The 12,546-nt window shown below is 39.5% G+C and overlaps 1 protein-coding gene across 13 annotated transcripts in view; it reads right to left on the minus strand.

Moving 5' to 3' along the window:
* SAP130 (Sin3A associated protein 130) overlaps window positions 1–12,546 on the minus strand; it is an 84,779-nt gene that overhangs the window by 40,560 nt on the left and 31,673 nt on the right. For all 13 annotated transcript variants that reach the window (XR_012376091.1, XM_073885620.1, XM_073885630.1 and 10 more), the window contains 3 exons: window positions 10,204–10,325; window positions 4,238–4,540; window positions 3,376–3,553 (listed from right to left, as the gene is read on the minus strand). Coding sequence is in view for 12 of the 13 variants with exons in the window: in XM_073885620.1 (XP_073741721.1) it covers window positions 3,376–3,553; window positions 4,238–4,540; window positions 10,204–10,325 (603 nt within the window). In the remaining variant the exon portion in view is untranslated. The remainder of the gene's footprint in view (window positions 1–3,375; window positions 3,554–4,237; window positions 4,541–10,203; window positions 10,326–12,546) is intronic.

A 12,546-nucleotide genomic window follows, 5' to 3' on the forward strand; every position in this document is an offset into this window, starting at 1 on the left:
GCAGTGTGCCTGGAATAACTTGGATATGTGAAAGTACTTTTTCAACTGCAAATTTTATGAAATCTGAATACAGACTGAGTGCTTTCCAAGAGGGATGGCATGAAAGTGGCAGTGAGGCACAAAGACATCAACCCCACCACCAGGCCTAGTGACAGAAGGATGGGGAGGAAAGACGGTCACTACTTTGGAGAGAGTGCAGGAGTCAAGACCCCGTGGGAGAACCAGATTCTAGTTAAAGAAGGCAGGCACAGAGGGGTTAGTCAGAGTCTGTGGCAAATGAGAGCAGTGTGCCCCACGGAGGAGGCAGCAGCCAGACTCTACCTCGGAGACGTCAAGTCCTCCAAGTCCACAGAAAAACGAGCACCATCCAGTGGCAAATAGGCAGATTCTCTACAAGACTCTTCCCGGAAAAAAAAAAATGTGAATGTGTTCCTATAGCAATGCAGACTAGAGAGAGAAATCACAACCAGGACTGGGGTGGAGGGAAATGCAGGAACTTGTACATGTGATGGGGCTGTTAATTCATGGTTTGTTTTGGAAGGCACTTTGGCAATATCTGTCAAAACTAAAAATGCACACACCCCTTGATCCAGAGTTCCCTCTTCTTGAAATTATCCTAAAAGCTACCATGAGTCCACAAGGACCATTGGAGGATAATGTCTGTCTCGGCAATGTTTGTAAGAGTGAAAAATGGAAAACTATCCAAATGGTTTATCAGTAAGACAGTGATTATGTACACATATGATGGTCTACCTTTATATTTAAATATTATGCATTCTTTAAAAAGAATAATGTAGATCTATGTGTAGTGATATGAAAAGATGTCTACTTTGTATGAAGAAAAAAACTGTAAAATCACATGTAATATTCCATTTTTCTAGAAAATGTGTATAATACATTAAAAGAACTATGTATCATCTAAATACATTATGTATCACCAAAAAAAAAAAAAAAAGGAAAGCAGGTACACTCAAAGAGAAAGGATACAGGGAATTCTGATGATGACACAGTCAGTTACGGGGGCACAGCAGAAGGGTTGTAGGGAGGTGACGAAGTGTAGGAGAAGGGGGAAGATCTTTTTATCTCCGCAGTTGTGAAATTTTAAGATGTTTATCTTGGTGTCGGTTTATTTGTGTCCACAGTGTCTATTGTGCTGGGCATTTCGTAGTTCTTTAAATCAGGAAACTCATGCCCTTTAGGTTTGGAAATTTTCTATGAATTATTTTGAAGTGATCTCCTTCCTTTTCTCTGATCTCTTGCTGAAACTCCTTTACTTGAAGGTGGGCCCTCCTGAACTAATTTTCTTGTCTTTTGTGTTTCTTATCTTTTTGTTTTTTTTTAACTCTACTTTTGAAAGATTTCCTCAACTGTATTTTCCAACTCTTCTACTGAGTTCGATTTCTACTCCTGTAGTTTAAATTTCAGGACACTCTTTTGTCCTCCAAATGTTCCTTTTGTGTAGTGTTGCCTTCCTGTTTCATGGATACATCTTTTTTTGTCCTTTGAAGACAGCATTCACAGTTTTGGTCTTTATTTGCTTTTGCTTTTTGTTTTTAGTTTTATTCTCATTGCTTAGCTTCTGCGTCTTCCAGGCTGCGTTTTTCAGTATGTCTAATGGTTTGTATCTTGCACTGCTAGAAGGCCCCTCAGATACCTGGTTATCCCTGGTTGCGTGTTCATGATGAGGAGTGGGGGACTAACGCTGGTTGGAACCTCTGAACTTGAAGAACTTGCCTATTTTTTTTTTTTTAGAGAGGCAGTGAAAGAGAGAGAGAGGAGTGGGGGAGGGGCAGAGGGAGAAGGCGAAAGAGTAAGGCTCCACACCCAGCACGGAGCCCGATGAGGAGTTCGATCTCACAATCCTGAGATCATGGCCTTAGCTGAAATCAAGAGTTGGATGCTTAACTGACTGAGCCACCCAGGCACCCCAGACATCGCCTACTTTAAGTTTCACTGTAGGGTGATCTGGTTCCTGACCTTACGAAATCCCTAGTGTTGGTATCTTTGCATCTTTCCTCCTGGGCTGGATGATCCTAGAGAGAAAGTGGAGTCCTCATCTCACTTTTTGTCTACAGCAATCAACTGCCAGGGTCCTGCCAGCTAAAAGGGAGAAGTGGACTGGTAGTCTTAGCACTCTGCAGATCTGTGTCTGGTAAAATACTCCTGGCCCTCCTTACGCTGATTGATCCCAGTGGACCAGCTGCAGAATTTAGCCCTCTGGGTACATTCTGGGGTTGGGAGGAGCAGTGTACGACAAAGTGTGGGTAGCAAAGGGGATGCAGGGCTCTAACCTTCTCAAACACATTTCAGCCCAGCTTCCTTCCACCCCTTGTTCTTTCTGTTCCTGTTCCTTCTGAAGCTTCAGCAATTTAAATGAGGATGCGTCTCAACATTCTCTACAGACTTAAAATTCAGCTTTTGCACAGTTAAGTGAGTGATCACCCACCTACCTGCTTTCCAGCTTCAAAGTTTGGTTGCTGTTGTCTTCTCCTACTCTACCCATCCTTGTGTGTTTACATCTTTTTAAAAAGCCTCTTTGCTAAAAGTTCTATAGGGTTTTGAGGGGAAAAGAAATTTAGAAGTGTGTGTTCAGCCTGCCATGTTAAGCATGAGCTTTGCCTTGCATTTTCACTGATAAGGTTCCTTTGCCACAGACTGACTTATCTTTAAAAGAGGCTCTGGTTGAGGCAAAGTCCTGCACATCTGGAAACCCCGTACAGACGCAGCAGCTTATGTTCTCGCTATGCTTTAACCTTTATAATCTTCTGCTGTTGAAGCACATGAGCTCCGTGGAGCCACAGAAATGCTGCTCTCTGAAGTGTGACTGCCCATCTTCCACCTCCCAAGTTTTCAAGTGAAGTTTCAGGGCACAGCACATACCTTCCTGCCCAGGACCCACACCAACTCAGAGGTCCTATGACGACACAGTACACTTGTGCTACTAAATATGACCCTTACTTAATACACCTGGGATATTATTTGCCCTGAGCAACAATTCATGCTTGTCAATAAGGAAAAAAAATACATAGTACACATTAACGTGCCTACCCAGACAAGCCTGAAGGGTCTATTAGAAGCTACTCAGAGAGTCTAGAATTAAACTCCCATAAACTAGAGGGAACTCCTACAGTATGCAACGGCTGCTTATAAAACTGGCCCCGCCCCCGCCATGACTCATGGATTCTTACTGTCCTACAGTCTTTGCTTGGCAAGGCTCTACTGAATAAGCCTGTGGTCAAGTTATTTTGAAAGATTAAAAAATGCTACAGAAGATGAGAGCTTAGAGTCTGCTACCAGCACTGGACGAGCGCCTACTGTTTCTACTAATTATATCCAGAATTAGAGGTGTCGTGTGGCACTACTGGCTCTACCTACCCATCCGTGGCGGGTTTCTTCCGGAGGATACTTGGCCGGGGGGATGAGCCCTGGGCTGGAGCGTTGGTGCTAGCACTCTGGCTGTGGGTCTGCACCACTGTTGTTGCTGCGGGAGCAGCACTGAATGGATTGCTAATAGGGTTGGCCACAATTGTGGCTCCGTCTGCCAACACCACAGCTGGAGGACAGGGAGGGGGCAGGAGAGAACAACGAAGAAAAGGAAACAAAAGAAACATTACTAAAATTTCACTTAAGACAAAAACAATTAGATCTCCAGAATTAAGAGTACCCATGCTATGTATGACTGTCCAATTTCAAGAAAGTAAGGAATGAACACAATGTTCATCTGTCTCAAAGCAGATGGCAAAGTGGGAGAGGTTACTAAGTCTGCTGATGCATATTTCTCTTTGCTGTGTAATCATAACTACTAATAAATCAGGTAAGTATGTAGCATACTTCAAGAAATAATGTCCCACAATTTTTGTGAAATACCATTGCCTCTCAATCCTAAAAATGATACCAACAATCCCTAAAAATGATACATTAATTTTACAGCTTTACATACAAGTCCAAAGAAAACCTTAAACAGAATCAGAACACTATAATAAAGGTGAATTTGCTCTCTTGACTTTACAGAGTGCTTCTTACCACATGCAAACGCACATTAGGCTGTTGATGTACATAATTTTTAATGTTTACAATGACTCTAACAGATAAATTCTACGCAACTCATGTTAAAAGAAGAAACTAAGGCACAGAGAAATTACTCAAGACCACCAAGCCTGTAAGTGGTAGAACCATGATTTAAACCTAGTATATCTCTTTCTTCTACACCAGCTTCCACGCAAAAAACTCAAATTACCTGAAGTCTTTCCTTCAGGCTGAGGCTGCTGAGTACCCATTGGTGCAGGCTGAAGTCCCTGTGTGCTGATTGGGGTTGCTGAGTGGATTCCCTGTGTGCCCATTGGTGCTGGCTGTATTCCTGGAGTCCCGATGGGGGCTGGCTGTATCCCCTGTGTACTGATGGGTGCTGGCTGGATCCCTTGGATATGTCGAGCATGAGAAGTATCCACTGTCATCAACTGCATGGGGTTTAGGTGGACTGTGGAAGCCACCCCAACGCCAGTTTGAGCTGTGATGGCAGAATTTGGAGCCTGAGCAGAAACTGAAAATGATGCAGAAAGTGACTACAAGAATGTTAGCTCTGATTAGACATAGTCCACGTAAAGAGAAAATAACACTAAAACGAAAATAGAGTATTCCACTGTAAAAGAACTAAACCCTCAGTTTTTATGTTTTTTTTTCTTTTTTTTTGAGAGGGAAAGAGAGAATCCCAAGCAGGCTCCACACTCAGCAAGGAGTCTGACATAGGGCCTGATCCCATGATGCTAAGATCATGACCTGAGCTGGAATCAAGAGTCGGATGCTCAGGTGACTGAGCCACCTAGGCACCCCAGTCTTTTTTTTATTTTTTTATTTTTTAAAGATTTTATTTATTTATTTGACACAGAAAGAGAGATAGTGAGAGAGAGAGAGAGATCACAAGCAGGGGGAGCAGCAGGCAGAGGGAGAGGGAGAAGCAGGCTCCCCGCAGAGCAAGGAGCCTGATGCGGGGCTCGATCCCAGGACTCTGGAATCATGACCCGAGCTGAAGGCAGCCGCTTAACCAACTGAGCCACCCAGGCGCCCAGTCTTTTTTTTAAAGATTTACTTATTGGGGCGCCTGGGTGGCTCAGTTGTTAAGCGTCTGCCTTCAGCTCAGGTCATGATCCCAGGGTCCTGGGATCGAGCCCCACATCAGGCTCCCTGCTCAGCAGAAAGCCTGCTTCTCCCTCTGCCCCTGCTTGTGTTCCCTCTCTCGCTGTCTCTGTCAAATCAATAAATAAAATCTTAAAAAAAAAAAGATTTACTCATTTATCTGAGAGAGCAAGTGCATGAACACAAGTGGGAGGGGCAGAGGGAGAGGGAGAAAGAATCTCAAGCAGACTCTGTGCAGAGCACAGAGCCTGATGTGGGGTTTGATTTCACAACCCCAAGATCATGACCTGAGCTGAAACTGAGTTTGATGCCCAACAGACTATGCCACCTAGGAGCCCCATAAAACCTCTTTTTTTTTTTTTTAAACAAAGCACTACATAAAGCTCTATATATATTGGAGTTTTTTTCCCTCACCTCCTATCAGCGTGATATGATCTTGCTGCAGATTACTAGAAAAGCATTAAAACAAGAAAAAGGAAATCATCTATTAAATTCCAAATGTGAGCCAGGCAACTGTCCTAAATAATTAAAATAAAACTTCTGAGCTCCATCCATGGCTCCCAGGTCAAGAATCTTTGCTCTAATTGATGGATCCACCATCACAGGCATTTTTGATATACAGTAATTATGAATTTTAAATTCCATATATGCGCTGATAAGAGAGAACAAGCAAGTTTCCTTTTTTGCTACTGTGTATAGTAAAAACAAACTCAACAACAAAACTGAAAACAGCAGCATTCCCAGGAAGCAAAAGAGAAGGAATTTCTATTTGTGGAAAGAAAAATACAAATGATGTTTCTTCTCAGTCATCAAAACAATCCAAAAAAAGATATATGCACCCCATATGCACTGAAACGTTACTTATAATAACAAAGATATGGAAACAACCCTAAGGGTCCACTGATGGATAAAGGGACAGAGAAAATGTGACATTTATATCTACACACACACACACACACACACACACACACACACACACACACACACGGGAGAGTATTACTTAGCCTTAAAAAAGAATTAAATCTTGCCACCTAAGACAACATGGACGGACCCTGAGGGTATTATGCTAAATGAAATAAGCCAGCAAGGACAGAAAAAAACCCATATGATCTCACTGATATGTGGAATTTAAAAACAAACATAAACAAACCAAGTTCGTAGATACAAAGAACAGACTGGTGGTTGACAGAAACGGAATGGGGGATGGGAGATATGGATGAAGGGGATCAAAGGTACAAACTGCCAGTTATAAAATAAATAAGACTTGGGGACGTACTGTACAGCATGGTGACCATGTTTAATAATACTATATTGGGTATCTCAAAGTTGCTAAGAAGACAGATCTCTAAGTTTTCATCACAAGAAAAAACAATTTGTAATTATCTGGGGTGATGGATGTTAACTAGACTTATTATGGTGATCATTTCATGATATACACAAATATCGAATCATTACGTTATCCACCTGAAACTAGTATTTCATGTTAATGATATCTCAATTAAAAAAAGGGGAAACAATGATGTAATTTAAATTTTATAAACCATATAGTGGTTTAAAAAGGTAAATTATTATTATCAATGAGAAAAATATAGCAAAATGTTAGTACATGTAAATTCATAGTTACTGCTATACTGCAATTCTTCCCTTGTAAAAGAGAGAAAAAGAAAAAGAATCAACCCAACAAAGCTATTAGTTTCTTCCTGAGAAGTGAATGAACCTTTGTTTCTGTTCAGTAACAGTTATGGGCACCTGATTGAACATTCAGTCTAGTCACCACCCCAAGCCTTTCAAGATCCATCTCATTCCATGTGCTGCATCCTCACTCACACTACATTTCTGCCAAAACCAAACCACTCTATTCTGAGTGCATATTCTGTGTTAATACTTTATTCACACACAGAAAAGTGCTTTCCCCCAATGCTGCCCTGTGGTTCTGTCCTGGGCATTCTAAGAGGCTTTCCAAATGTCACTTCCTTTAGGAAATCACTCCTGACCTCTAATCCTACCCTCTCAAGTAGAAATAACCTTTTAGCTCAGAAGCAGGCTGGCTTTGTTCAAGTTTCTTTTATTGGAACTTGGCACTTTCTCTCTAGTAAGAGCTCTTCATGTCTTATCTCCCTATGAGGCTCTAAGTTTGTTCAAAGTGAACAGTTTTAAGAGTCAACTGTACAAATAGAGCCTAACAGGGGCACCTGGGTGGCTCAGTCGGTTAAGTGGCTGCTTTTGGCTCAGGTCATGATCCCGGGGGTCCTGGGATCGAGCTCCATGTCTAGCTCCCTGCTCGGCAGAGAGCCTGCTTCTCCCTCTCCCTCTGCCTGCTGCTCTGCCTGCTTGTGTTTGCTCTATCTCTGTAAAATAAATAAAATCTTTAAAAAAACCCAAAAAACAAAACAAAACAAAAAACAAATAGAGCCTAACATAGGACCTTACATACAATAACAGGGTTTCAGTAAGTATGAAATTAATAAATGCATGAATGAGGGCACCTGGGTGGCTCAGTCAGTTAAGTATCTGCTTTGGGCTCAGGTCATGATCCCAGGGTCCTGGGATCGAGCCTCGCATTATGTGTCAGCTCCCTCTCAGCAGAGAGTCTGCTTCTGCCTTCTCCCTCTGCCCTTCCCTTTGCTCGTGCTCTCTAATAAATAAATAAAATCTTAAAAAAAGAATAAATGCATGAATAAATAAATGAATGAAGTGGAAAACATCTCTGAAGCAAGTGAAATTTCAGGAGCAATCTGAGAGGGAATACTTGCAAACTATAAAAATTATGCATATATATTCATAATTACATGTTTATATCTACATCTAATACCTAATGAACAAACAAGATTCCATCTTTATAAGTAACCAGAGCCCATGAACAATAGTCTAATTTATCATAAACTATGTATTACAACAATCTCATACTTGGCCCATTATATATAAATTTTCCTGTCCTCTTCCTGATTTGAAAACATCTGCTTTTATATCATTTAAAAGGAGCCACTTGAAAACAGGACATTGTAAGCTGATTAACAAATCATTCCTTCAGTTGTGTCCATCCATGCCATGTCTCAGAAATAACACAGGTCATCTGCACCAACAAGGGACAGTATTGGTATTGGAAGAAATAAATTGCTGTTAACTGGACTACTCATTTTTCTGTGTTTCTATCCATCAGGACTACTGTAGTGTTGAAAGAAGACACTTGAAAAAATAATAATGTAGAGAAACAGATGGCTGGCAGGATCCCCAATATTTCTGACAATGCTCTTACAATGGATTTTACAAATAAATGTTTATCTAAAATGATAGTGTCTGCATAGATTGTTCTAGCTCAAGAGAGCCTCTGCAGGTCCTTTTCAGTTGGATAGCATTGAGAGAAATACATATTGGTCATGAGTTACCTACCCCAGAAAGGCAACATGACTGCATTGTTATAGAAGTATCAACTGGCGGAGGTAGATGAAGGAACCTGAAGGAAGTGCTGTTACTAAGAGACTTAAGAATTTTCAGCAATTAGTGTAACACATACATGAAATTTACTTCTTAATTGTCAACATGGTTCTACCATACTTTTTGCATCCTACTTTTGACCATAATTAAACATGGTTTAATAAATAATTTATAGGACTGTTAATAAAGAACAGTTATAAGTTTCCTTTAAAAAGATGTTATTACTTTGATGTACAGCAAAACAGGACAAAAAACTCAGAACAGTTCATCAGCTACTTCCCCACATTAAAATAAACCTTGGAGAGGGGCGCCCGGGTGGCGTAGTTGGTTAAGCATCTGACTCTTGGTTTCGGCTCAGGTCATGATCTCAGGGTTGTGAGAAACCGCGTGTCTGGCTCCACGCTCAGCGCGGAGTCTGCTTGAGACTCTCTCCCTCTCCCTATGCCCCTACCCCTTGCGTGCTCTCTCTCAAATAAGTAAATAAATCTTTAAAAAAATAAATAAATAAATAAACCTTGGGGGAAAGTTTTATGGAAAAACAAAAACAAAGACAAAAAAACCCAATGCAGTGAGTGAGGAACCTGTTTCCAAAGCTATTTAAATACCTTAGAATTTGGACGTTTTAGACCAAGGTTGTCCAATGGAAATATAAGTCATACATGCAATTGTAAATTTTCCAGTAGCCATATTAATAAAGTAAAAAGCATGCCAAATTAATTTTAATGATATACCCTGTTTAACCCAATATATCCTAAATATTAAAATTTCAAAATATAATCATTATAAAAATTAACAGTAAGATACTTTACATTCTCTTTTCCGTATTATGTTATTTTCAAAATTCAGGGTATATTTTACTAATAAAACACATTTCAAATCAGATACTGAGTTCAGTTTTTATCAGATAAATTTTTATCAGAAATATTTTATTTGTATTTTGATTCAATATAATCTGTAATTTTGAAACAGTAGTTTCATATCACTAAGTTGTTCCAAACATATTAAAAATTTCTCTAATTTTAATTAAGTAAAACAAAAAAAATCAGTTATTCATTTGCACCAGGTCCCCCTTCAAGTGCTCAACAGCTCCATGGAGCCCTGGCTGCAGTCCTGTTTCGCACAGAAGGGCAACGCCCACAATCTGGACAATTGGCTTTCTTTTGCCTAAAGTGAGCTGAGGGTCTCATAGGAAAAGAAAACACAAACCCTGAGGATTAAGTATTTTTTTTCTGGATTGGCAAAAAGAACATTATTTACAAGTCAGGATGGTGAGTGTTGAGCATAACTGGACTAATACTAAAAACACAACAGATACCCACAAAACAATAGAAACCCCATAAAAGTATGGCTTTTACCATTTTAACTGTACTGCCATTTTAGGGTATAACAAATTGTTAACATAATTATCCTCAGGGTGGGATAAAATCATACAAATATACTAATAAGTGGCAACCTTTTTACAGATCACAGAGATGTGATCTAAAACCTTAAAGTTTCAGATTTTAGCCTTATGTGAACCTGAAGACTGACGGTGGAATAATTAAATCCACACTACAAATACCCACTGCTCAATTTTGATCTCATTGCTTGCAAAAACTGGAATATTAAAAGTCCTCTTAACAGTAGGGCTCATACCTGGATACTGTCGGATGGTGGACACGGAGCTGGTGATTGGGGTGTACGTGTGTGCAGCCAGTGGATATGCAGAAGGTGGGTATGTTGGCAAAAAGTACTGGAACTGAACAGGAACAGACGGTCTACAGATAGAAGACAGATAATATGAACCAAAACGGGTCTATCTTCTTCTTCACTTTCAAATGATCCTATCCCCCAGATTGTCTTCATACCCTTATATGCCATACCAACATTTCCCCAATTGTGTCCCAAATAAACTGTTAGATCAAAGGACACACACCTGGAGAGAGTAATATTTGTAAAAATAAATGGGTACTACCAATACATCCATAAACATAAAAATATACAGTAACAATTACGAAAACCAATGTAAAAAACCTCAGTAATGAAAGGTTTTCTCTGCTCAATTCCACTTGAAAGACTCTAAGTTTACACTGGCAAATCTTATCAAATACAAGTAAAATAGATAATCCCAAACTTACACAAACTGATTGAGAAACCAAAAAAGAAACAAGATCAAACTTAACATAGCCTCGACACCAAAACTAGATAGGGAGGATAGGAGAAAAGATTATAAACAAATCTCATTCTCTACATCAACACAAAAATTTCTAAATAAAATGGAATTAAATACTGTATAAAACAAAACATATTATGATCAAATAAGGTTTACCACAGGAAGATAAGCATGATTGAATATCAAAATTTCTATGTTTTAGACTCTTTAAAAAATTAAGAGAACAATCATTTGAAATATCACAAAAGATATACAAAAATATTTAAAAGAAACATAATACTATAGGTTAGCTATATTAGAATTAAAAAAAAATTACTTCCCCCTCCAAATTTTGATAGCATTCAATACTTACTGATATAAATAACTGAAAAAAAGGAATGGAAAAAATCTTTGTTCCTCAATCCGAAAACAGCATCTACAAAATCTATTCTGAAATTTCCCAAGAATTCCCATTTAGGTCAGGAATAAGATAAGACTGTTCACTATCTCTGCTCTATTCAACATCATACTGGAAGAAGCTCCAGGTAACAAGAGAAACACAGGTATGAAAAATGGAAATGAAAAAAATCCCTCATCCTTCAAAAAATTGTCTTATTTGTAGACAAAATAAAAACCTACATAGGAAATCCAAGAGAATCTACAAACTTTTAGGGCTAACAGGTGTGTTCAGCAAGGTGAATGCACAGAAAGACCAATATATTAAAACCTATAAGCATTCCTACACACCATAATACTCAAACAAGAACATTTAAAAATGATCCAATTCTGAAACTACTTCATATGCACTGTACCAGATTCTCACTGGAAGAGAAGAGATACAAATATGGAATGGGGGAGGTAATGGGGTTGAACTAGAAGGATCAGCATGTACTGAAGAGTTGTTTTTTTTTTTTTTAAAGATTTATTTATTTTACAAAAGAGTGTGAGAGCAAGCTGGCGTAAGGGCAAAGGGAGAGGAAGAGAATTTCAAGCAGGCACCCCACTCAGCATGTAGTTTGATCGGCAGGGGCTCAATCTCACAACTCTGAGATCACGACCTGAGCTGAAACCAAGAGTCAGATGCTTAACTGACTGAGCCAACCCTGCTCCCCTAAAGAGTGTCTATGACATCACATACTTCCTATTTCTGTCAGCTAAAAGAGCCTGGAAGAAATGACAATCAAATAGCAATAAACAGAGCTAATGCTCTGGTTTCTAAATGATGAAAAGGAATCAGGGCTCCCTGGAGAAATGGTAGCTTCCAGGGCTCAAACAATATTCAGGAGAAACCTGGAATATTTTGTTGTGGTGGGAAGTAAGGAAGGGGTAGACTGTATGGGATATGGAAAACCCAGAGGAACTGGTCTGAAGAAGCTCCCAGAGATGATCTGAGCATCAAAACAGAAGACAATCATGAATTATAATAATGAATAAACTAAATCCATGAGTCCATGCTCATTTTAAAAAAATAAAATATGCAACAAAATAAATGGGGATAGATAAAATTTATTTACATAAACATGTCAACTGATAAATGTGGAAGAAATGATAGAAAAAGACACTATTTTGCAACCATCATACTACAACCATCAACTGATTCGGCCAAGAATCCTCAACAGATGCTAATGCCACTGAGTGAAAGTTTACTGAAGAACAGGGTATTTATAGGCTCCAAGTATTTTCACACAGATTAGTGCTTTACAAAGGAGAAAAATAGGGTTACCTGGGTGGCTCAGTTGGTTAAGCATCTGCCTTTGGCTCGGGTCATGATTCCAGGGTCCTGGGATTGAGCCCCACATTGAGCTCCCTGCTCAGTGGGGAGCCTGCTTCTCATTCTCCCTCTTCCC

Source organism: Callorhinus ursinus, unplaced genomic scaffold (assembly GCF_003265705.2).
Source record: "Callorhinus ursinus isolate GAN/ISIS: 27379988/994484 unplaced genomic scaffold, GSC_fseal_2.0 scaffold2, whole genome shotgun sequence".
Taxonomy (NCBI): Eukaryota; Metazoa; Chordata; class Mammalia; order Carnivora; family Otariidae; genus Callorhinus; species Callorhinus ursinus.